The following is a 27,142-nucleotide window of genomic DNA, read 5'->3' as shown; positions in this document are numbered from 1 at the left end:
AAGTTCCTTGTCACTGGACTTGCTCACAAGTCATTTGTTATTTAGTGAAGATAGAAATCACATAAAGCTGGAAAGTTGATATCAAGGCCTCTTGGGGACTTTCATTGTTCCAAAAGATTTTTGCTGTCATAAAAACAGATAATTAATGATAATCTTTAAGGTGAGGGCAGGTAAAATCAAACTTTCTTAAGTTTGGTGAAGCATGGGTACCTAGTAGGGTGGTAAAGTGAACTTCCTGTAGTTCTAAGAATTCTGTATGTTCTTTACCTGGTTTTGATATCTGTGACTTTTTCTGTGTGTTTTTATACTCTGAACTAGGAGAAAATCTTGTCAAAGGCACTGGCTCACAATGGCAAGGGTACTCTCTGTATTCTCCTTAGCCCTCTCATTTAAAATGCATTTTCTAGAAGAAAAACTGATACTTAAGTGCAATACTGAATTTGAAAGTTTTTCCTTTTTAGAAAGAATTTTGCAAATATTTTATACATTATGATTACTCTAGAACTGCATCTCTTCCTTACCATCCTTGTATCTCACCCTTTGCTTACCTTGCACAATCAAGTAAACTTGGGAGGTCTTGGGCTCATGCTGTGTCTGTACGGAGCATGTGTAGGAACCCTCATCGTAGACATCCACCTTCTGGATGCGGAGACTGTATTCCAGAGAGTGGCGTTTCTCCAGCTCAACCCGGGGATCCAGAGACCACTTGTCATGTCCAGCAAAAATGATACCAGAACGGTTCAACCAGGCCACCTTCGAATTCTTGTCTTCTACAACACATCTGTCAGAGCAGAGTAATAATGTTAGTGGCTTAACCATAATTTATCTGCTTTCATTCTCTGCATGATTGGACTCAACAAGATCAATCAAGAAAAATAATTATATGCATAATGAATCATTGCCATGACATTTCTTAGGGTCCTTAGTATCTTCACTGTTTCCTTTAAGATCTAATTACCATCCAGTGGATGAATGTCATTATATTAGATTTGGTTCAGCAATAAACATTCTGAGTATTAGTAATTCAGGCCAATAATATTAAATGAGTATTGACTTCCTCCTGGATTACCTTCAACTTGTTTAGGAAAAGGTCATTCATTCACACAGAACTCTATTTGCTGAAGTATTTTTGAGAATTATACAATTGATACCATGTCACTTTTACTCCATCTTGTATTGTATTCTTTCCTAAGTGTTTCTTAAAGTCTTGCATGATAGTAGGTTCAAGATATGCTCCATCGCTGCAGGAATAAGACTAGATTTCAGAGTTGACTTCTGACCCTTAGTAGTTTAAAGTGCATACTCCCAGGAATGAGAAGTGTGTCAGCAAGTCCAAGGATAAGTGGATACATGTTGGATCAAGGAAATCAAAGCAACATCATCTGGCACAAGTCTAGTTCCAGCTGCTGAGAGCAGCAGTTTGTCTAATGACAAGGTACTTTGCTCCCAGCATTTCTGGTCATATTGAATGAATGCAGTTTTTCAAAGGAGACGAAGAAACAATTTTGTAGGTCACTCCAGAGAAGGTGAAGGATAAATGTTTGCTAAATGATTTTTCTAGTAAACTAAAATTATCCCTTTCTGAAACTTCAAAGAAGGGGGCAAAGAACAGGTTAGCAGAGAAGGAATAAATGCTTCATGGTGAATGAAGTTTTTTTCTTTCAGTTTTCCAGCAGAAAATCTGACAATGAAAAAAATCAAACACACAATAAATAAATAAAAGGAAGAAAGAGAAGAAAAAGTCTCTCTTTGTATCCCTTGGCAAGATTTATGACTGCCCCACAGGAAGATGGTTCCAGACACTGTTCACAGCTGCAGAACCAGCTGCTCAAAACTCTGGGGTATAAAGGGATAGACAGAAAGAGCCAGGAGTAGGACAGCAGAACAATTAAAACACCATGTTCCCCTGTATTTCCTAAATGGAGTCAAATCCAGGTATTTCCCTCAGGTCAAAACAGCCAGGAATAGAGATTCCTTATCCATGCATAGAAAGGAAATTGGTACGTAATCCACAAGCTGACCACAGAGGGACTTAGAGGCCAATTTGTATCTACGTATGGAGGAAAACTGTTGAGTCTTTAAAAATAATTTTTTATTTGTTGTAATTAGTTATACATGACAATTGAATGCATTTATGAATTTTGATAAATCATATGTAAGTGGAATATAATTTTTCATTTTTCTGATTGTACATATTGTAGGATCACATCAGTCATGCAGTCATATTTGTATATCAGGTAATGTCTGTTTCAATCTACTATATTTTCTGTCCTCATAACCCTTCCCCTCCCTTCACTCCCCTCTACCTAATCTAAAGTAACTGTATTCTTCCGTAGTGCTTCCCCTTCTTATTGTGAATTAGCATCCTCATATAAGAGAAAACATTCAACCTTTGGCTTATTTCGCTTAGCATGATATTCTCCAACTTCGTCCACTTACCAGAAAATGCCATAATTTCATTCTTCTTTAAAGTTGAGTAATATTCCATCATAGAAGACCACTTTCTCCCACTATTTTTAGGTGAATCTTTTTTATTTCAAATGAGAATTTGATTTATGTGTCAAGATACACAGGTCTTCCTTCTCTGCTTTACCTATTTGTTTTATTAACGTAGACAGATTTAATATCATTTAGAATCCCTACTTCCCAGAATATGTTTCTCAGCCATGCAAATATAATTGTGAACAACTCCATGTGTTTGAGAATTTAGAGGTCCTATGAGGAGAAGAAAGCTCACTTCACTTCATAGATGCTTGCTTCTTCTTTTCAGGCTTGATTTTAGCTTTTTTGCTCTAATTTTTTGAGATATCACTTCTATGTCCTTGGTGGTGTTCCCAAAACCTCTCAATTTAAAGGCACTTATGAATTAATCAATAAACTGCTTCCTGTTTTCTATACTATTAATGAAAGTCTGGAATGTAAAGTTATGATGTTTTTCTTTTCTACTGAGGACAAAAATTTATCTGTGCAAATGTATTTTAAATCCCCCAGCAGGTTTCCCTTTTGCTTTCTCACTCGTGCAGCTCAACACAGCAATGACCTGACTTGCTGTATCACAGACAAGTACCCTAATTATTCTTAGCCCAGAATATGGCCTTGATATGCTCATTAAAAATATATATATAATATATTTGACACTAATATAACACAAATATAGTCTATAAATTAAACCAAGACATAGATTTTTAAGCCATTCTCATGAATATGTGCAAAAACAAATCTGTAATAATATAGGCTCTAGGTAAATGCCTGTCATGTAAACTAACAAAGTCACACATACAGATACAGAATATAGGGTTCCTTATATTCAATATCCCCAATTTAAAACCTACCCTACAATATCCACAAATAAATCGGGTGAATTTCTTTATCAGCACAAGGTTGAGTTTCAAAGTCAGGACTTTAGGTTCCTTTGACATTTTAGCAATTTTTATCCATGGAAAAGTTAAAATCACATAGATCATTATTCCAAATTATTCTCTGAGACTGTTCAGATCTATCTTACCTAAGAAAGTAATCGACTATTTCAGCAAAATTGCCAGACCCATAAAAATGCATCTACTGAAACAATGGATTATGTGGGAATTTTGTCACGACAATCTAAAATACAATGTATTTTTACCTTTCCTTTTATTTAGCCAAGATTTAGTGTACATTTATTCTTGTCCTTATTTGATTTTTAATTTTATGTTTTACTTACAAATGAATGGAAAGCATATTAGAATATACATTTTATTGATTTGTATTTAGTTAAACTCTAAGCACCAGAGCACAATATAACGTTTAAAAAATTACTTCTCCAGTTCTTTCAGGGTTCTTTTTTATGTGGTCAAAAGTTCCAAAGTAAATGTATTGACCCTACAAACAAGAAATAAGTCCCTCTATAATGTGACCACAACTTATTGAAAAATGAACAAAAGAATAATGTGATTTCAGAACTATACTATTATTAGTTTTACATTTTCAAATCTTGATTTAAGGTGGTAACTTTTTAAACCATAGAAAGTATTTAGTCGATAAGAGAAAGATGGTAAGTGCCAAAGTAGTAGTCTCAATTCGTAGGATATCCTATGTTTTTTTAAGTGAAAATAATCAGTCACACAGGGTAATCACAGATTGCCAGGCTATAGGGAAAAAAGAATGGCTGATCTAAATGCAGACCCAGGCTCTCAGCATTCACTGGCTTAACAAAAAGTATCATGGGCTTGCATTGAGGAGGTGAGTTTGCTCCTCTGTGTTAGGCAGGCCTGCAAAGTAAATGAGGACTCTAGGGCCATGCCATAGTACTAGGATAATAATAAAATATCACCCACCTCGAATGATGTTCCAATACTGGACAGTGCAGAATTGTATAACTAATCATTTTATCTCCCAAATCAGTCTGGGCTAAAGCAGGAAAATTGTAAAGAAGCTGTTGGTGTAGCCAGGTACAGTGGTGCATGCCTCTAATCCCAGTGGTTCGGGAGGCTGAGACAGGAAGATTGCAAGTTCAAGGTCAGCTTCAGCAACTTAGCAAGGCCCTAAGCAACTTAGTGAGATCCTGTCTCAAAATAATAAAATAAAATAAAAGGCCTGGGGATGTGGCTCAGTGGTAAAGGACTTCTGGGTTCAATCCCCAGTACTACTTGTACTACTACTAATAATAATTACAATAATAATAATATAAAATAAAAACAGTTCGCATTATATGTTGTATGACTAAATAGAATGTTTGTTCAAGGAGCTCAAATTTTGTAAATTATTCTAAAAGTTAGAAAGGACTACACCCTGAACAGAGTGGGCGTTTGTGCCACACAGAAAGTCAGAGATTGTCATTTCATTTTGGGTGGAATTTCTTGCTGGTAGCTAAGAATGCAGGGTTATAATACAGACTGCCTCTTCTACAGAAAGTCTTAGATGCCCTTTCACTTGGCTCCTTGTCATTACCTTATAATACTCTGCATTACATTGGTTATTTCTACTGAGCTTCACTCATAAGTTTATTAAAGACAGTGATCCTCTTATAATGTACCTATCCAGTCCAAACCGATTAGTGGTCTAAACATTATCCATGCAATAGATACTTGCAGAAATGTGGAAAAACTACACCAAATTTAATGAATTGCTATTAGGTCATCTATCAGATATTAATCAATTATCTAATAGGTAAAGAATAATTTGACAACTATTTTAACATTTCTTAAGAAATAATTAAAATGATCTGATACAAAGAAAATTTTAGAAGAATCATTAAGTGTAGTATTGAAGTGAAAATGAAGAAGGAATAAATGTGCTCCTTGTCACTACAAAGAAAGATTATTTCTGGAATGTAAGAAAGCAAGGAAAGAAGTATAAAGCACTAAATAAGAGTGCAGAAGTTTGCCCAGTTTAACCATGAACCCTCGAATATTAGGTGGGTCACCTACCTTAACTATAAAACTTTTTTTTTAAAATCAGCTTTAAAAATAACAGGAAAGGTAAGCAGACATATTTTTAACTTCTCCATTCAGTATATCTGAATCCATAAAAGTGTCATGAAAAATCAATGCACTCGTAAAAATCTTGAGCATTGGATCTCTGCAAAGATTTTATACCAAGTATATTATGCAGACTTGTATGAACAGGTACATTGACAATTCCACTCACACTTCAAAAAACTGGGGATTATACCTCTAAAATGATGAATATAATTGGAGGAAAAAAATGCTAAATTCAGTTTTGCACTTATAGATTACTTAATAACCTATTTACCTTTAGGGTCCGCCAGGAAAGTGATACACATCGACTAGATATTAAGCCTGTTCAATTGCTACTAGACACCTCTTCACATTTAACTAGCATTATTGGCTAAAAACATACTAACTTAGCATTAGTATTTATCCAAACTTAGCTTTATACAAATTTTCTGTATTTCTCAAGAGTATAATCTGATATCTATTGATTGATAAAAAAAATAAATATATTTGACTTAATCTCTCACTAGTTAGCTGTATTTCTTCTTTCAAATTATAGGATCTGGGTGCATTGTAAGTGGATGAGTAGAAGAGATTTATTTGTTTCTTAAATTAAGAAAGGATGGTTAGGTAAGGGATCCCAAATGGAATAGTTCATGCCCCCACTGACATAAGCAAGTTCTGGAGGCATTTGTTGTTAGTCACAACTGAGGAGGGAGATCTTGCTACTGGTCTCTAGTGGGCAGAGGCCAGGGATGTTTGCCAAATATCTCACCATGTCTTTATGTGGAGAATATATAAAAGATATATTCTACCCAAAATTTTGACAGTGTCAAGGTTGAAAAACTGAGGTGGATCTTGATCTCTTGGTTTAAATATCCAGAGTCACAGGACAAACATCTATTATGCAAAGGCATGTTTTCATAAGCATATGCTTCTTGCTGTATGAGATCTTTGACTGACACCAGCAAAGTCTCTGAACTGTAAGTCAGGTTCAGGACAGAGGCACTAAGGCCTAGGGATGCTTTGATTCTAAGTTTGTATTTTATTTGAATATGTAAAAATTGCTAAAATGATTTCAAATGTTTCACACACACACACACACACACACAATTATGTATGGTTAAGGTAATAGGCCAGTTACCCTGATTTGGTCATTATGTATTGTATATATGTATTGAAATCTCACTGTACTTCATAAATATATGCAGTTATTTGTGTCAATTAAAACTAAAAATGTATTAAGTCAGTATTTAAGGAATCAAGCCCTTTCTGCTATTTAATTTTAGCATCATAATTGTATTACACTATAATCTTGTACAGTATTGATGGTAAAAGACAAGTTATAACTTGCTTGGTTCCTAATTTAGTGCCTGACAAATCATTTAACCTTAGTATTTTATTTTACTCCCTTTATAAAAATGGATCAGTAACACCCAGGACAGGTAAGGGAAAATTGATTCAGTTGTGGAAAATTTTGATTTTTTAGAAATTATTAACTTTTTTGTTCCTAGGAAAACTTCTTAAAAATTAAGCTTTATTATTTTTCCACATTTGCAAATCTCCCTCTTTTGTAAAATGTGGAAGATTCAAGATGTAGATGGGAAGGAAATCTTTGAGAACGTGTTGGCCCTTTATTTTTATACCATTTGCTTTGAAACTTCAATCCTACAAATAAAACCCTTAGTGAATCAGCAAAACTATCATAGAATCATTTCATTCTAGAAGGAAAGATAATTGGTCTGGGAAGTGATGCTATATATTACCAGCATTAAAGTGTGGAATCAGGGAAATTTCTAAGCAGAGGATGGCATAAACCATCATGAAAATATCCCAGTCTCAGATTCTGAGTTAGGAGTCCTTTGTCTGGCTTTGCAACATTATTTTAAGTATAATGAATTCCAAGAACTATGCAAACACATTTTAAAAATACCAAGTTAGTTAAATACTGAATTTAAGGAATTTTGAATTATCAATCATTCTGGATCATCTCTGCTTCATTACCATGTTCTAAGATTAGATTTAGTATGAAATTAAAAAAAAAAAAAAAAACTTGGGAATTACCGCTGACCCTCAGGAACCCCTACTGGTCTTTGCTGCAACAGGCAATTTCAACTTGCTGGCTCCATTGCTTCCAGCTTTACTTTTATATTTTCAGGAATAAAGTATTTTAAAATTAAGATTTATACTTTTTTTTTAGACATAATGCTATTACACACTTAATGGATTATTAGTATAGTGTAAAAATAACTTGTATAAATTAGGAAACCCCAAAATTCATGACACTTGCTTTATTGTGGTGGGCTAGAATTAAACCTGCAAATCCTCTGAGATATGCCTGAAATAATGGTATCTAATGTTCACCTAATGTTTTATTATCATGAAAAGCTCAGAAATATCACATTGTGATATTATAAGACTATAAAAGAATAAGGCAGGAATTTTTATTTTGACACTTAAAACAACTGTGACTTGGAGAGTTAAGGGATTATATGATGTGTGGGTTAATTTTAAATATACAGAGCAGAACCTGGTCTGAGGATGTCTGATATTGTGGAAGAGATTCAGTATTTCTCCTCTGCAACATGGAAATAGCTACTATTTTCTTAGACAGTTATGATTATTGAATAGGTTAGTATATTTGTAGTACCAAGTGAGTTTTGAAAGAATCTAACAAATTTTCCCCCCATGTTGCTCCTTACTCCAAAACTTGGACATTCATTCTGTAGAAACTTCAATTTTTGTTAAATTTAGCAACTTCAAGATACTATGGTTAAATTCAACCCTTGCTTATTAATAGACACCTCTAGGGAAATATTTTAGGGTTCTGCATGTTCTTATATCTGATTCTTCCTTGGTCCCTTCCTATAACCAATGGATCCCATTTAGCCCATAAAATTTAACTTGAAGCTGGTATGGTGCAGCCTGGTTACAGTTCAGCAGTATAAACTAAGGCTCTAATTCCATCTCTAGAACATCTTAAAAGGGGTATTGGGATACTTGTGCATAGACAGCTCAGGTTTTAGATGCTTCATAACTTTCATCAGATCCAGTTTGTTTCATAAAAGGCAGAGCCCACCTATGGCTGTCTCTCAAGGACAGTCTGAATGGAGGACAACAGTCGGTCTATGTTGTGCTTTGTGATCTGCAGAGATCTGCTGGCAGAATTGTGGTTCCTCCTGGATTGGAGAAGACATACTTTATGCTTTGTATGTTTTGTGAACCCTCGGGTTGCAAGAACAGGCCTATCTATGCCTTCTCAGGAGTGGTAATTATACTCTCAGTGAAGTAGGAATAATCCCCAAACCTTTACTCTCCAATGAACTAAAGATTCTCCTCTTTCCACCCCATATGGTTGAGAGAAGATGAGCAGTAATTTTAAACTTCCTTTTGTTTTGATTCTCCCTATGAGTCTCCATTCTCTGAAAAATCTCTTTATTTAGAAGGAAAAAAAAATGCAGCCTTTAGTTGTATCTTTGAAAGAGTAAAATTAGTCTTGGGATCCTGGCTCTGATATGCAGTTTAAATACTCACTATGCAATTGAAAACAATTCCACAACTATTTGAAGAAAACTCTGTTACCTTTTGAGTCATTACAAAGTAAATATCAAAAGTATGCTAAATTCCAGAAGGGAAAAATATGTGGTCTGTACCATAGGGTTTATTCTTTATCTCATTCCAGCAGTAAGGAGAAATAAAAGTGTGTACAATAAATTATAAAGCACTTAGGATGAGCATTCTGATGTACAAAGCATGGCTATAAAGTTAGAAGACTGTTTTCCATAAGTCTCACTTGAAAACCTAGCCCCTTACTTTATAGTCTTATCATACACACATTATGAAAATGGTATCATTGGAGCAGAACCACATTATAATATGACTCATCATTGCATTACATACACTTAGATATAATTCAGATCAAATTGTGCTAAGACATGACAGCTCATAGATACAGCATGCATACTATTACACAGTCAACATATAGAAAGTATGTATGTAAAAATATAAATGAGTAATGACCCTGCCCATCAAAACTACCATTAGAAAGGGGTTCTGATGTTTAGTTTACCTTCACTGGTAGAATACAGGTAAAAGAGATAAAGTTAAAGGCAGATAAATATAAAGAGCAAAAAAGTATTCACTTTTTAACATGCATTTTGTGAATACAGGTATGAAATAGGGGACTCCAGAAACTGCAAATTGAAGGAGATATTATCAAACAGATCCATCATAGGTGAAGGAAATACAGTGGTCCCCTCCCCCAGATGACAAGTAGCTGATAGATCACGGATGATTGCATATAAATCACAAGGACACAGCTCACATGGAGAATTATAAGGATTTTTCTTACTTCCATGTTTGATTTTCTATCACCCACTTTCTACTTCACCTCACCTTCATTTTCTGTCTTCAAAATTACTTTTTTTTCCCCAGGGCATTGTCTTTCAAAGGACAATGATCTGAGAAGGCCTTCACCCTTGTGTGACAACCTATTTTAGTGTTTTTTTTTTTCCTTTTCTCTCCCCATTATATTCCCCCACCCCAATCTAAACCTTTTTTTTCTGAAAACTTGAACAGATCAACAATCAGGTCATGAATGGGAATTGGAGCCAGATGATCAAGAATAGCTTTAGAAGTTACTGAAAGAATTGGAATAAAAGCAAGAGCTGGAGAGTTTGAATGAAACCCATCTACGAGAGCTCTTGTAATGACTTCAATCTACTCACACTATAGAATGATATAAGTGCCTACAATTCACAGCCTACATAAAGCATTGACCCCATAGCATAATGGAGGTGAAGGGAGGTAGTTGGTATGTAGATTTGAAAGAATGAGAGAGGAAGTCAAAGACCATTGCTTCTGGTAATGCTACATCTACCATATAAGTTAACTGAAATTTCATAGCCAGTGTGACTTCAAGAGAGAGCTGTGGATGTTCATAGTAGTGTTCAAGGTATGAGTCCTAAGAGATACCCTATGACTTAAAATCCTTTTCACCCTAAGGGGATTCATATTTCACCTATGACTCTCTGTCTCTAGGCCCATCTAGCTTTGAAAATGTATTATACAGAGGCATCTTCCCTCACAGCAATTCCTGAAAGATGGTAGGTAAATGAAAAGACAGGAAGAATGAGAGAAATAGCTGAATCTAAGTGGAAATTAATAAGGTTTTGTTTTGAAATTGTTCCTCCATTTCTTCTGGATTAATCATTAGCATTTATGGTCAAGACCTCTTGATATAGCAACAGGAACTCTACTGAAATCTTAATATGTGCTTTAGGAATCTGATCTGTCTAGCGGCATGATTTATACTGCCTAATTAATAATGTCCATTTCCCTACATGGACGTCACATTTGCATGATTCTGTCGGGACCACTATTAGAAGTACTTTGGTTATCCACTAATTGCCAAATCCAATGGGCTTACATTAAGTATTGCTACTATTCTCTTCAAAACTTTGTGTATCATTCACCAGACATTTTCTTGTCTCTCCTCCTAACTCCCATCACGTCTCAATTTCCATAATGTTCACCTCTTTCTTTTCTCACCTTTTATAAATTGTTGTCCTGCAGGATTATACTTTTCTTTCTTCCTGACCTTATAGAGTATTCTATTATATTTCTTTAGTATTGGGCCTTTAATTACACTTCATCTGATTAAATCTAAATACAACATACTCACCTGTTTCATGTAAATCTCTGAAGGCACCTCAAATTCAACATATTCTGAGCTGAAACTTATTATCTTCCATGTTTTTTTCTCTAATAAATTCACACATTTTAGTTAATGGAATTATAATTCACCTGTGAATCTAATTTAGTAACCATGGAGTTATTCTTGTTTCCTTGTCCTTCATGTCACTTATGCAATCAAATATTATTTTACATTTTTGTTCCTAAGATTGATCTCTCCAATCCATCATTAGTTCTACAACTATGGATCAGTGCCTTGTCATCTGTTACCAGTATCACTGCGTGACTTTCCAACTGGTGTTCTGGCCTGCAGCATTTTTGTTCTCCCACACACAGCCACTTCATCCATCTTTTATATTGAACAGAACATACATGAAGTTAAATCACACAATCTTCTTGTTTAAATGGTCTTAGTATTTTTACCTACTGAAGTTCCAAAAGATCTTTAAAACATACATCAGTTCAACCTACTTTTCCAGCCTCATCTCTTGACCTTATATTCTCTACTTTAAGCTATGTTGAGGTCCCAATCTCACTGTTTCTGGCTTTGTTATTTTCTTTCCTCTAAAAAGTCTTTTGCATCTGTTGACAAGTTCCTGCTTACAGTACAAAATCCACCTCAGATGTGTCTTCTCTTGTGATGCATTCTTCAAGTTCCCTAGTTGTTTTCAGCTTATGCTAGCATTTTAATTCTTTGTTTTTTTCTGCCTTTCATTGCTATTTTTGGAGTGAGCAAAGACCATGTCTTCTCAATCTTTAGCATCTCTATCAGCTGAAAAAAACTATCTGATGTAAAAAGTCCCTCAATAATTATTCAATGGATGAATAAATGTACAAAAAATCTTCTACCTCTCCGTTCACATTCTTAGGGATGTTCCCTTCCTAATAAAACTCTGAAGGTTGAAAAAATTTACTATTCCAAGGGGTCCTGAAAGTGGTGATATTGTGAGATATTATGACCAGATGAGATTTTTCCCCCTTATCCAAAAACAGGCATCTCATTTCCTTTTATTCAATGCTATCATTTTATAAAAGTTTTCCTTGCCTGAAAAAAAAATGATGACATCTTTTATATGATACATCTATGATGTAATAGATGTGTAAAAATAAATTTTAAAAATGTGCAGTGGAAAGTGTATGACTCAAACATTTCTGAAAATGTTCTAAAGAATGAAAAAAAAAATTGTTTCAAATACACCAGTGACCCTCCATGAGTTTGATTGACTTCACTAGGGACTTTGTACTATTACCTTGTTGGTGTCTCTTGTCCTAGTGATTTATATTTAAGGACCCAAATGAACACTTTTTAATCCATACTCAGTCACACTGAAGACTAACCACTTTAACAAAACAACCTACTCTGAATTTACAGAGGGTTTGAGATTAAGTTATAATCAATTTTCTCACTGCTCATCTCTAGTGAAATAGATTAATTTGGTCTTACAGAGCACTTAAATTTTTTTTCTTTATTTCATTTCACTGTGAAATTAGCAATTATTTTTTCCTTCAAGATAATAATATAATCAAGAAGAAAACCAAAAAATGTAATAAAGAGGTATATCAAGTGGAATTTTCTCCACAGATCTTCTGTTGTCTGGGAGTCAACTGGAATTTAGGCATTCTAGACTCTCCCAGTCGATAGGAGGCACTGTAGTTATTTAGAGAAAACTATGTTTTATTTTTTAATATTGGTAAATTTTGTCCTACATTTTAAAACTTATTATTATTATTGTTATTATTATTAATATACAAGCTCACCATTCTGGATGTCAGTGTCTAATCTGCAATAAGGATTGAATAAAACTTCCCAAAATTCAGAATAAGAGTAATTTTGTGTGTCTATCTGATGGGGCTCACCAGTCTTTAATACATGATTAACCTCAAATGCAATATTTTCCTAAAGAGAATACAGTCTTTTATATACTCTTCAAACTAAAGGAAGTAGCTACTCTAGCTCACCAAGATATATTCTAATATTAAACATCAGCAATATTGATGCATAGAGCTTTAGTCAAAGGTAGATGACCTAGTTTCTTTACTGTATTAGTTATATGTACTCTATCTTATGATATAATAACCTCATGGTATATAAATCCTGTATTTTGTTAATATTTTCTGTATCACTTCCTCTTACTCCGTCTCTTTTTTTGTAATATTCTTTGCTTTCAGGAATCAAATCAACGTAAGCAAGTGGCTTATTCAGGTAACTTTCCCTTTTTGTTCTTATACAATGTGAGGATCCTTAAACTTTATGAACAGTCACCTGTCTGGAAAACCATGTGCCATGTCACATGATGTTTCACACGAAAATTAAATTTCTTGTAGACTATAAAATTAAGGAAGTCAGAGTTCCTAACTTCCCTGTTCTATGTATATCAGTGCAGTAGTGATTTGAATGCACAAAAATCTTTCAGATATTCAATAAAACATTCTCTAATAATGAAGGTAATTTCAAAAACACCATTTTTGATGTGTCACCCTACCTCTTTATATCATTTGATTCACCAAAGATGGTGACTGAGAATAACAAAATAGAAATTTAGGGAATCTGCCCTGAGAGGTCAGAATCCAAGAACAAGAAGTGAAAGAATGTATTGTTCACTAAGTACAAGACTTCCTATCCATGAGTCCAAGCTGATATCTTTCAGAATAACTGGGTGTTATACAGGACTTCTGTTGTCTACAGAACTCAGTGTGAGCACTGACCAAGAGTCCAATCTCAATATTCCAAGACCTTTTGGCAGTTTTCACTTATGGATTTCTCCTAATTAGCAGCCCTTAGCAACAAAATAGCAAGAGGAACATAAAGCAAGATCAAAAGATACATATTCAGTGCAAAACAGCTCATTCTATTAGCCTCAAGCAACATGTAAGTGAAGAAAAGTCTCCATTGTGTAGTAAAGTATGTTTCTGGTAGGCTAATGTTGTTAGATGCAAATCTGCCTAGGGCAATGTTAAAATAAAGCTCAACAAGCCAAAAACAAAAGCAAAGCAATCCTGCATTTTATGTTCTTCCCTGTAGTTCACCTAGTCTTTGCCCATGATGGTGGGGTGAGGAGGTAAGAAATCTATTATGGTGCAAAGAAGAGTAGAGGAGATAGACAATTTCACATCAAATATTAGCTCTTCCATGATATTATTTTTCCCCAAAGCCCATTTGTAAATAATAGAGAAAGTCAGATACCAAGGTTGCCCATGACAGAGATATTATAAATAACAATGTATTTATTATAGTGTGTTTCCAAACCACATTGAAGTAAAATTCTCTATATTTCTCCAAATTTGGAAATAGAACTAACTCTTCTGCACTATTCCACAATTCTAAACCTGTTCACTCTTCCTCTTTAGGAGGTATATGCTGGTATATGACTATGATAACATCTTCCCAAAAGATATCACAACTGTACAACATTCCTGCTTGGTGTGATATAAAGCTAAGATGGACATATATTAAGCCAAAATCCTCCTTAATTTATCAAATGCACTTTTACTTGCCATCCTTATAAAACATACTTATAACAGTATTATAACATTCAAAGATAACTATTACCTGGACATACAGCTATTTTTAAAATATACGCCTATTATAGATAGGGCAGCAAATGTGCTTGGCCCTCAGCTGCACTAGCCTAGAAGAACCAACTGTTCCCTAAAGTCCTTTGAAAGTTTGGAGTGCAGGATAGAAGGCAAGATGGAGGCATTTATGGAGCTCTTGGTTTGGGGAGAGATATTTTTCAGTTTGACTAGAAAAATAAGTTGTGGCACAGCTAGTGATGTACAGTCCAGGATAAAGGGATAAGTATTGCCAGCCAATCCTTTGAGACTGGTATAGACAAGCAGAAACATGATGTGAATGAACTAACTGCCACAAAGACCTCGCAGTTTCTCATGCAGTCAGCTGAGCACCACGCACAGTTCCTGTCAGTAGGAACAGTTCTGGGGTCAAGTGTGGGACAGCTAGATCTAGAGTGCTGTAGAGCCGAGCAGGTACTGTCATTGAGAAATGTTAGTACAGTTAGTAAATGCCTTTCTTTGATCAATTGGAAGTTTTATTCTTTCAGATTGGGGCCTAACAGAAGGTACTTCCTAATACTTCTGGGTTCATGAATTTTCACTAAGGTAGAAGCTAGTCCTTCATTTTCATCAATGCAGTAAGAATGTCCCAAAGGTCTACTAGAGATTCAATAAATGTTGATTTCAAAATGTCCCTATTTTAGAACTTGGACCTATAACATCTATGCAAAAGTAGATTTTGAAAAAGCAGAATCGATTATAATTTTAGCAATTGTTTTCCTTTCCTTCCTTCTGTCTTCCCTTTTAGCACTCATTTTTTGCCCATATTATGAAAAAAATGTTTAGAACATACTGCCCACATTTGAAGACTGTTTCTTTTCTGTTTCATTAATTCTGTTAATTTATCAATTAATTTGACTAATGACACTCCCTTTTCAGTACTCTCCTGATAAGAGGTTTCTAATGAACGAGATATATTGGTTGACTGCTTTAGAATGTGCTTTCAGTGAGGTTAAGGTGGTACCTGTAATGGATGTTGGCACAAAATCAAGAGGACTCCAGCAACAAGTTGGTAGCATGTGAAAATCACTCTGCTTCTGCAAGTTGGTGCTGAATCTTTGGAGGTGAAGTAGAGAGATAAATAGAAGGGATTTGATAACATGGCCAGCTCTTTCTCCAGCATGTGAACTATAATTACTCAGTTGGATTTACCTGGACACATGCCATGGGCTTTCGATGAAACCTGTTTTTCTTCCTGAGATAAGACTTCCTAGCTGAATAATAAAACAGAGAGTTTCATTCTAACTTGGAATGTGGAATAGCTATGGCAGAGAAATTGGAATTATAAAAGTGCTTTTAAATGGAGTATTCAAGATTAATACAAGGATTCCCATTAGAGATGTGGATCATGGGACCACAACTGATCAAAAGCATCTACTATTTTAATGGTGGAGAGCATGCAATTATGCCCTACCAAAAGGACATATATGTATGAGAGAGAGCAAGATGCAAGAGAAGAACAAAATTCAGCTTAGCTACATGGTCTAAGCCAACCACATGGTAAATCCCTTTCCCAGAACTCAAAGGAAGTATATGAAGATGAACAATGAGCTTCCAAATTACTATAATAAGAAAACTAACAAAATGTCTAGGAATTAGAATGACTTAGAAGCTGAAAGAAGTTATTCTTTTAATTATTAAATATTAAAATTGCTATACTTTAGTTTTTTAATAGGTAGTCAATATGATCCATGACTCAACCATGTCTTAAAAGTTCTTAGCATAGAATCAGCCTAGGAAGTTTGCAGTTGTTAAGACTGGATCTGGAAGAAACTCCAGCACAGGTTTATGATCTCCTGGGAAATAGTAGTAAATGGACAAGATAGAGAGGAAAAAGTTGGTTGGAAAAGAGAACAATTAAGGGAGTTAACTATGCTGTTACTCCACAGAAGCTTCTCACAAATCTCTGGGTACCTAGAGCTGCCATAAATTGAGACTTTTATATTCAGATTTTTGTTTTTGTGTTTAGTAGATTCAGGTGGATGGAGAAGATAAAAATGAATATGTAAAAAATGTAAAAGAGACAATCTGAAGTAGAGATGCATACAGAATCTCAGTGTGAGAGAGTGAGAAACAAGGGAAAGGAAAAAGAAATTAACTACAAAGCAACTCTTGGAAAATCAGAGAGAGAGAGGTGATATAAAAAGTCAGAGGAAATTCTCTAGTGGACATTCAGAATAGCTTTCTTTTTTAAAGAATACAGAAAAGAGAAATAGTAATGTGTGTCTTCAGATGCTGTCATTGATGCCCTTCTCCTGCCCAACTTCATCTCAAGCTGCACCCTTCCTCCCACCCTCTGTAGAACATCAAACTTGAAGGATCGGTAAATGATGTAGTGTAGAGAAGTCTAGAGATGCAGGGATATTTCCATTGTGTGTTTTATGGCCACAAAATAACATCTGCTCTGCATCAAAAATTTAGAAAGGACAGAAAAGGATTTATAAATAAAACCAATCATAATATTAATAATGTTTATCTTTGGCAATTTAGCTTTTAACTCCTTCTCATAGTCATACATACATTTCTTGGAAGCAAATTGACATTTCAACTCTTAGACTTTTGAACTCGGCTTGTAAATTTTTGTATTTAAGGCATGTTAATCATAGAACATTATAATTTCCTGCTTACTTAAAGACATTCTCTCGAAAAAGAGAAATTTGGGACAACCCAAGTTAATGTCTCTGTAGTAAGCTATTGTTGAACCTAGACTTTGATGCCCACTCCCTGTGCTCAGGAAAATTAAATTAGCTGGGTTGTTTCCCTAAGCTAGCAATGACTTTCCCTCATTACCATTCTCAGGATTCACAAGGGATTCCTAGGCTGTTCCTAACTAATGCTTGGCTATGTTCCCAAGATACATTTGCCACTGTATGGAAAGATTCAGAAGCTGGTATAGTGTAATGGCCACGAATAGATTAAGGAAATTCAAATCTTAGCTACACATTACATCAGCTATAGTAATTTATGCAAACTATTTCCCCTCTCAGTTTCTCCATTGGAATGTTTTGGAGGTTAATAAATTATTACATTTAAAAGTCTTTAATTATGTGGCATATGGAAAGCAATTGGTACTCATTACATATTATTGATGACACTATCATTTTATTATCATTATGATTATATTTACTAGTCACAAAAAATAGGATGAGGAAAGATTGTGAATTTTTTTTTTTCCTGAAACAAGTAGGTTAATATTTGCAAAATACAAAGAGCAATGGGTAGGGTCTCAGGAATGTTAAACATGAGTAAACCCCTGATTAAGGTGCAATTCGATGAGTTGAACTTGTAAATGGGAAGAAAAAAATATAAGATCACATTGAAAATGTTGAATTTATCTAAGCTCTGTGCTTCCAGAAAGCAAGGATGGTTCAGAAATCCCCCAAGCTTTTGTGTTTCAGGAAATGGATAACTCTAAAGGACCCAGTGCCCTCACATAATGTGAGGAGACCCACCTCCATCCTTCCTCTTGACTCTCATCCACTCTGATGACTTCATGCCCCACAACTCCCCAGACTCCCTTCCTTTCCTTTGAGGTTTTCTTCATTAATAAACATTCTTTTTATTCCAATAGTCTGGGTAATATAATTTCAGTAATTGTTTGGTGCCCTTTGATATTTACATGTGTCACCAAGTTTTCCTGTCAGGTTACTTCTGAGAAACAGACTGGGAGCAGTGCCCAGGGCAGTGTTGGGTGGTGTGCTGATTAGGCAAAGGAAGATAGAGAGGGAAACTTTCATTCCTTTTTGAGTAAGGGCATGCTCATTATGTTATCTCTTTTTTCACAAAGTATATGTACTTCAGAAATGCACTTTTTTTTCTGGTGCCTTAGGGACTGCTATTAGAAAATCAGAGATTCCTGGGTATAATAAAATCCTGAGATGTAATAAAATTAGACACTTAAAGAAAGCTATAGTACCACTTTTTACACTCACATAGTTAAGAAAAATAGTAACTTTGCTTTTATAAAACACTAAAAATAATACCCTCAACATTTATAATCTGTGATACCCACCAAATAAATCATAATGAAAATAGTGAAAGTGAACCCCTTGGGTAGATTTTCAGCTTTAATCGATTTGCCTACACTGTGGATCATTCCTCCATGTGGGTCATAAAGTTAGGAATTGTGCATTCCCTGTCTATTCAGTTAAGTTATTATGTCAGCAGGATGCAGAGTCCCCTGCATTTTATTATGTTTTCATTTTATTTTATGCTACTGGGTTAACAGTCAAGTACCACAGCTCTTAGTATCTAGGATGACTTGCAAATATAGATGCTTTTCAGTTGTATTTTATGAAGTGGAAGGAACTATTTTGCTTATTATTCATCTCTTTATAATTATGTGCAGGCTTTGTGGGATTTTGGAAACACTTTAAAAAGAATTTTTAGCCTAGCTTAAATTCATGAAATGACAAAATGAAAAGTAAATGTGGGGATGTTATTATTTTAAAAAATGAACCCATGCATTTGTACTACATTTATTTTTATTGTATTTACTTATTCATGGTAGGCTAGGCAAGCATTTTACAACTGAGCTACATCCCCAGCCCTTTTTATTTATTTCTTTATTTATTTTTGAGACAGGGTCTTGCTAAATTGCCAAGGCTGGTCTTGAACTTGTGATCCTTCTACTTTAGTCTTCCTAATAGCCAAGAATACAGGTGTATACCACCATACCCAGTATTACTTTTAATATAGATTGAATGCATACCAAAGCTAGAAGGGTCCTAGTAATAAATGGTAAAGGCCAATATTAGTGGGGAATCTATTTTAAGCCAGGTACTACTCAAATGTATTTACATGTTTTACCACATTTAATTCTCATACCAATCTCTATAAGGTAGGTATTCTGACAACCCCATTTCCAAGAAGAGGAAAGAGAGTCAGATAGATCAACTACATGAATCCTAGTTAACAAATGGCATCACTGAGAATGGAATCTGACCCATTCTAAACTGTTTGCTCTCTTTATCTGTATAGGACTATGACGCTGGACTTTTTTTTTTTTTTTTTCTCTCTGTCCTGTGGCCAGTCTCTTTTAATTCTTTAGTATATCTTTATTTTTATTTAGTCATTTTATAGAAAACATTATCCAGTAACTTCTTAATTAAGATGTGTGAGATTTAAAGTATTTTGTAAATGTTATGTCTATTTTTAAATGTAAGAGTAAAACAAAACACAATTTTTTTATGTAGGGAACTCTACATCGGAAATTCTTTTCCTCCAGAATTTTGAAGATATTTTCCCATTGAAGTTTAAATACCAGTGTTGGTGGTCAGGGGGAGAGAAGAATGAAGGAACTTTGAATGGTGTAGAGGAAAATGGGGCGGAAGCGGGTAGGGGAAGGAAAGATAGTAGAATGAGACAGACAGTATTACCCTATGTATATGTATGATTACGTGAATAGTATGAATCTATGTCATGCACAACCATAGAAATGAAAAGTTGTACCCCATTTGTGTAAAATGAATCAAAATACAGTCTGTAAAATTTTTTAAAAAATCCCAGTGTTGCTATTGACAAATCCAAAATGATTACTGATGCTTTGAATGTGACTTGTTTTTCTATTCTTTTTCCTACTTGGATGTTTTTTGGTTCTTCTCTTTGTCCCAGTATTCTGAAATTTCATGCCTAAATACCTTGGGGTGCAGGCACTTTTCTTCCATTATACTTTCTGACCTCTCAACCTGGATACATATTTTTCAGTTCAGGAAATTTTTATTAGAATTTCATTTTCCTCCCTTCAGTTTTCTCTTCATTCTCTTTCTATAATTACTATGACTTGGATGGTAAATCTCCTAAACTGGTCTCCTTCTTTTTTCCTCCCTATTTCTGGTTCTTTTGTCTTTTATCTCTACTTTCTGATTTTCTCAGTTCCTATTGTCAATGTGTCTACTGAGCTTTTCACTTCTACCATCATGTTTTAAATCCCAAATTCCTCTTTGTCTAAGAATATTAATAATAATTAAAGCTTTCTCTTGCTCTCTCTTCAAGTAACTTTTATCTGTTTGTTTAATTTGTTTTCTCTCTTGACTATTGCAGGGATTTCATCAGTTTCTGAAAATCTTCATATCCTCTTCATTAATTAAGATTAAAATGGGTAATAGAAAATGTAAATAGATTCTGGGAACAATCTTTCTAGGAGCCATGTCAGGAGTTTGACTACTCTGAGGCCAACTTGCTGGAGAGGCCATGCCTAGGTTCACTGACTAACAGTCGTAGCCAAGACCAGTCTTCCAATCATCCCTGCCAAGATACATGACAAGAGATGGAGGCTTTTAAAACCTCCAGAACAGCCTACTGTGGGCTGAACAGCATGGAGCAATGCCACACAGTCCAAAAGATTCACCTAGTCAAGTCCTGTCTAAATTTCTGGACTTAGAGATAGAATAAATGATTGTTGTCTGGAGTCACTAAGATATAACCATTCTTTATGTAGCAAAAATTAACCAATATATTAGACATTTAGGAGATAACATAGAAAAGTAACCTATAAGTTCCTCATAAATGAAAATAAATAACTTGTACAATGATTTTAAAAATGGTGACTGGATGTTATGAGTGGTGGGTGGAATTCCTTAACTGAGGTGGTCACTGCGGAGTTCGCTTGCACTTTATGAAAGAGCCACTTTCGTCTTTTCCCCCCATTTCTTTTTTTCTTCTTTTAAAAATAAACTTTATTTATTATATCAGTTTTCGATTTATAGAAAAATTAAAAAGACTATACAGAGTTTCCACAAATACCACATCTTACATTAATGTGTTGTGTTTGTTAAAATTAATAGACTCATATCAATGCATTATTATTAAGTAAAGTCCATACAGCACTTGTATTCCTTTGTTTTAATCTAGTACCTTTTTACTCTCCCAGGATCCTACCCAGGATACCACATTAGCTTCTATGTCCCCTTAGGCTCTTCTAGGCTGTGACATTTCTCAGACAGTCCTTGTGTTTGGTGACTGATGGTTTGAGGAGTAATGGTCAGGTGTTTTGTTGGTTGTCCTTTTACTGAAACTTGTCTAATGTTTTTATCATAATTAGACTGCACTAGGGTTTTGGTTAGGAAAACCACAGAGGTCAAGTACCATAAAGAAGGACACATGCCATCACTGTGGTTGCTGAGCTTAATCATCTGGCTGAGGTGGTAGTCAGGATTTTCCAGTATCTATTCTTCTTCCTTCCATGCAATACTCCCTGTAAGGAAGGCACCTTGTGCAGCCCATACAGAACAGGGGAGTTATTTTCTATTTCCTTGAAAGTGCAGTAGCTAAATAGATTATTTGGATTTCTTCTGTATGGGAGATTAACCTCTCCCCACATTTATATACTTTTCATTTATTTTTTATATCAGTATGTCCTCATGGGTATTTATTTCATGGTGTCTGTTTTTTAAAGATTTTTCTTTGGAGTTAGTCATATTCCTCAAGGAAGAGATTTGCAGTTTTCTGCAGATCAGATAAAATTTGGCTGCCAATATTCTGGAGACTTGGTGGAAAGTTAGGACTGTTCTCAGTGATGCAGGGTCTTAATATTTAATGTACAAATATCATGTACCCACCATCAACAATACCTAGAATCCCCAAGTACAGAAAGCTTGTATTCCCATCTCCAGAGAATGAACAAATACTTTTGCTTAGATTAGCAAGGCAGAGTCACCTACAGGCATTGGCAAAGGGTGGGATCAGGGATTTCAATGACTCTTAAACATCACTAACATCATTCAAACAATTTTCCTTTTTTTATATGTTGATCATCCAACCTCAAACTTCCTGCATTTCCAGTTGCATTTGGTGCTGCCAGTTCCTGAGACATTTGGAGATATTGTGAGATGAATTGGTTTGGTTCCCAGCTTTCCCCTTTACTGGCCTAGGCTTCAGCATTTTCACATTTGCTAAATGAGTTTCACTCATCCAACTGCCTTACAGCTTCCAAAATTCATTATGCTGTGCTCCTCTGTCTTATTCTCTCCATCTTTGTACATTCCTCATTATAGAAAGTTGAACGAAATTGAGCATGTGTCTGATCCATCATGTTTTCAAAGATTTGTTCAGGTTTGTAAGTTAGCTTAGGAGACCAGGGACTGTGACTCACTTTTGCACAACCATCACACATCCTAATAAGAGCAGTAGTTAAGTACCAATTGAGTCTCATATAAAAGAAAACAGAAAACCAATCAGGATTCTAAATCCAAGTTAATTTTTAGTTTTTACATTATATTAAACTTCTAACCTTCATCAATTAGAAAGTTCATATTTTCAACATTAAAATGGAATTTATCATTCATCAGATCATGCAGATCATTGCTTTTCAAAAAATTTATGTGCATTCATATGCCCTGAGGAGCTCTTAAAATGTCGATTCTTGTTCAGTAAGCCTGTGTGTGGTTTAGACTGTGTTGGTTCAAGAACCACAACTTTGTAGCAAGGCTATAGATCACTGAAATTCTTAGTAATGAATTTATAGCACTATATTTTCTGGCTTTATAAAATGCCATTTTATATTTTATTTCTGTTGCAGAGGTACTATTTGCATAAAAATTATGTAAAAATCAGGACTTGGATAGCCACATGTTGAGTTGTTCTAGAGAAAGGAAAGACTAAACGCTCAGGTCAACCTAGGAGGTGAGTAAACATAGGATGAAATATGAGAGTGGAACCAGATTTAAAATGTATATTCTTAATAAAGTTTAATTCTACTAAGCCATAAGATTATTATCTGTGTGAACACAGCTGGAATAAAGAATTATTACATAATGGTATGTATGTAACATACATATATATACATAACTTTATCAAACAGATTTAAGCTGGCTTAATCATATATGCAAATATTATTTATGAAAAGAGGAAAGAAAATCAAAGTAAAAGGAAAATAGCCATAAGAAAGATAAGATAAAACAAATATTGTGCTTAGTGTACAAAATAAATACCAAGATTTCTATAGTTAATAGCAGAGTTTTATAATATATAGCTCTGAGCTGTCAGCACACAAAGATGAATACACAATCATTTACATAAGCCACTAAGGCTAAAAAAGCAATTTTTAGTTTACTTTTACAAAGGTGGTAATTATATAATGTTCCATATGATATTTAAAAAAAATAATTTATAGGACTAGTCTTATATGACAATCTAGTTAATATATATTTGTTCAGGCATAAATTTAGATTCTGGGTGATAAAAGGATAAAGACAAACTGTCAAGGAGCTCACAGTGCTATGGAGAGTTAAGAAAGAGAGTGGAAACAGTTTTAAAATATATATTCTTATAACATAGGAGCTAAGAAACTTTAAGATGCATTAAAATGGACATGCAGGGTATGTTAATGGCCCAAAGGAGAAAGAGATCTACTCAGCCAGGAAAATGGTGGGAAGGCATGGGCTAGGTTACAGAGTAAGAAATAAAATCATGACTGGATACATATTATATGTTGCCAAAAAAAATACAAGATCTTAATCTGAATGGACTCTGCATTAAGGTCAGTGGAATAAAAAGAAAGAAAAAGGAAGGGAGGGGAAAGGAAAAGAAAGAAAAGGAGGAAGGGAGGGAAGAGGATCGATTACTAAGTTCTAACAACACACATGTGGAACCTAGTCTCTCTGGGAGGCCGAGGTTCAGGGATGAAGGATGGGAGGATGGGACTGGCAATCCAGAAACCCAGCTGTTCTTCACTGGCAGTGGAGTCAGATAAAGGGACTTCTGTAGTGCCTGTGTGAGGATAGTCCCCAAAGCAAAGATCCCAGAAGGTTGGCCCCAGGTTCTGCAGCAGTTAAGTAGCTAGGTGAGTGGTCCTTAACCTGTTTTTTGATTTCCAGATTCTTTTGAAAATATGACTAAGTCTATTTACCTTCTGCATAGAAAAATTCTAGATATTCATACATGTGAAGTTGGTGTTTGGGCTCAGAGCTTTAAGGATATTGCAGACCTTTTTAGCCTTTCTCTAAACCATAAGTAAAACAAACTAATTCAATGTAGGTGTCAGACTATCATCTTAACATGAGTCTAGGAGGCATTTAGATATTCTTATTAATTCCCTTTAGTTTACTTCTATGCTCATCCAGTGACCTTCTGATTGTACAATGTCAACATGTTCAGGTAAATGACAGACTTGGTGAAGCCCATTACAGGAACCCCAGGTTAAGAACACTGTGGCGAGGGGCAATCTGATGGTGCAGAGTCCAGGAGGTCACGGCCTTTTTCATTTGTTTATCCCAATCACGTTTTATTTGTGTGCACTTTTCTCATTACTTGAACTTGCTGGCTTTTCTGCACACCTTTTCACCCCCAAATTGTTGCTTACTATAAAATCTAAAGCTAAAAGCTGCTTTGAGATCCCAGTGAACCAAAGATAAGTACATTATCAACGTTTCACTATTGGGCCCAGAAACAAGTTTGCAAGTTTTCTAACCTTGCAAAAAAGCACAACTGTGAACCTCACAGGTCATGGAAATGTGTTTATTTGTGAGCCAGTTTCTAGGGTAGAATAGGCTTCTTTTTAATTTGCTCAACTTTAACATTACCTAAAATCTTTCTTATACATTTTAAAAAAGGAATAACAAACTTCTCCACAATTATTAGAATGACTGGCAACATTTAGTTAGTAAAGAATATTTCATTCTCTACCAAGTTATCCAGAACCTAAGAATTGTAGCACACATTTATTGAGATGCTCAGATAGCAGCAAGCATTCTTTTTTATGCAATACAAGTATCAATTTGATGAAACATCCTTCCAACAACTTTGTTGGAAGGATGGGTACTCTGTTGGTACTATTATTATGCCCAATTAGAGGTGACAAAACTGAAGTACAGATAGGTTAAGCACTTTGTCTGTGAACACATAGCTAGCAAATGATAGAGACAGATTAAAACTCAGGAGTGGCTCCAGAGATTGCACTATTCGTTATTTCAGATAAGCACATTATCAGAGGTTATATTCCAGAGGCCATTGCTACATAAATATAAAAATACAGGTATCAAAATATTGGAAACAAGATAAATGTGGGAACATAAATGGGAAGCTGATAAAAATAGTATTTTCTTTCAATGGAATTCTATTCCATCATTAAAATGTGGGTTGTAGAAATAAAATTAGTGAGTTAGTAAAATATTCACAAATACTGCCAAATCAAAAGACAAATACACTGTTTAGTAAAACCCATTTATATATATACACACACACAGAAACACACCCACAAATAAAAGATACACATCAAAATATGTTTAAACAGGTGATTTTCATTTATTTCCTCAAGAACACTCGATTTTTTCACAGTAGCTTCCCTTTTATTCTAGATCTCAGTTTAAATGTCACCTTATCAAGAATATCTTTCTTGGCTTCTTAAGTGGATTCCCAGTCACTCTTTTTATATTACCATAGAGTACTTATCACATTTTGATATCAATTATCATTATTATTATTATTTTTACAAAATGTTTATTCTTTTAAGTCCAATGTACTCACAAGGAGTTAACACTTTAAATGCTTCATTTCCACTAACTGCAGAATTATCTAAGTACACCAAAATAAGCACTTTTATCATAGATGTAAGCCAATGATTAGTAATCCTTTTTTTTTTTTTTTTAATTTTTAAAGGACTTAACTTCCCCCAAATTTCAATATAGGTAGTTTTATTGTATGTTTCTTTTAGAAGTTGATTTTTAAAAAGTGTGTAGAAATGAAAAGTTTCAAACTGCATAAATATATTATACCATGTCATCAATTCACCAAATCAAAAACAACTGTGAAGCTGAATAATAAGTTACAAAGAAATAATAATTCTGGCTTGTACAGAAATGTAAAGTGTTTTCAAAGCTCTTAACAGTTACCTACTAATACAAATCTCCAAAGCTTAGAGTTGGAAGATGAGTTTCACAGTAATATAATTTTAACTTCCATTTACATTCATTTTAATATATTACTAAGATGTTTATTCTATGTCACAATGGTGCTTTCCAGTGTTCACAGTTTACGGTTTCAATTTGTACATATGTAACTAACATAAGGAACAGTTCTTCCTGTTACAAACTATCCCTAAGAAGAAAAATAAAACCCCACCCTACATAGAACTCTGAACATGGTATGACTTAAAACAGATTAATGCAACATGGTTTTTAATATTTTAGCCATTTTCTAAAAACCAGCATATAAACTTGCCTATTTAATGACAGCTACAACTTTATTCACTGAGAAATTCTGCATTAATTTTATTCAACCATCTTTATCACCATATCATAAAAATCTCTTGCTGTTTCAGTAAATTCCAAACTCTGTGTGTGTGTGTGTGTATGTGTGTGTGTGTGTGTGTGTAGTTTTTTTTTTTTTTTTTTGAGAAGAGGAAGGAAGCAAGGTGATAAATATACTGTAAACAGAAAGTTCCCCCCAAATTAAACCTTTATAAAAATGTTCTCTTTACTTCTATACTATTTTACACTTAAAAAAAG

General features: G+C 34.5%; 1 protein-coding gene across 2 annotated transcripts in view; it reads right to left on the bottom strand.

The window, feature by feature from the left end:
* Positions 1–27,142, bottom strand: part of Lsamp (limbic system associated membrane protein) — a 596,100-nt gene that overhangs the window by 262,653 nt on the left and 306,305 nt on the right. For both annotated transcript variants that reach the window (XM_047564164.1, XM_047564165.1), the window contains exon 2: positions 549–781. In XM_047564164.1, coding sequence (XP_047420120.1) covers positions 549–781 — 233 coding nt within the window. The remainder of the gene's footprint in view (positions 1–548; positions 782–27,142) is intronic.

The sequence above is a fragment of the Sciurus carolinensis genome, chromosome 9, assembly GCF_902686445.1.
Source record: "Sciurus carolinensis chromosome 9, mSciCar1.2, whole genome shotgun sequence".
Classification (NCBI taxonomy): Eukaryota; Metazoa; Chordata; class Mammalia; order Rodentia; family Sciuridae; genus Sciurus; species Sciurus carolinensis.
Note: the sequence above shows the minus strand (reverse complement) of the source record. Positions and strands in the feature narration are given on the sequence as shown.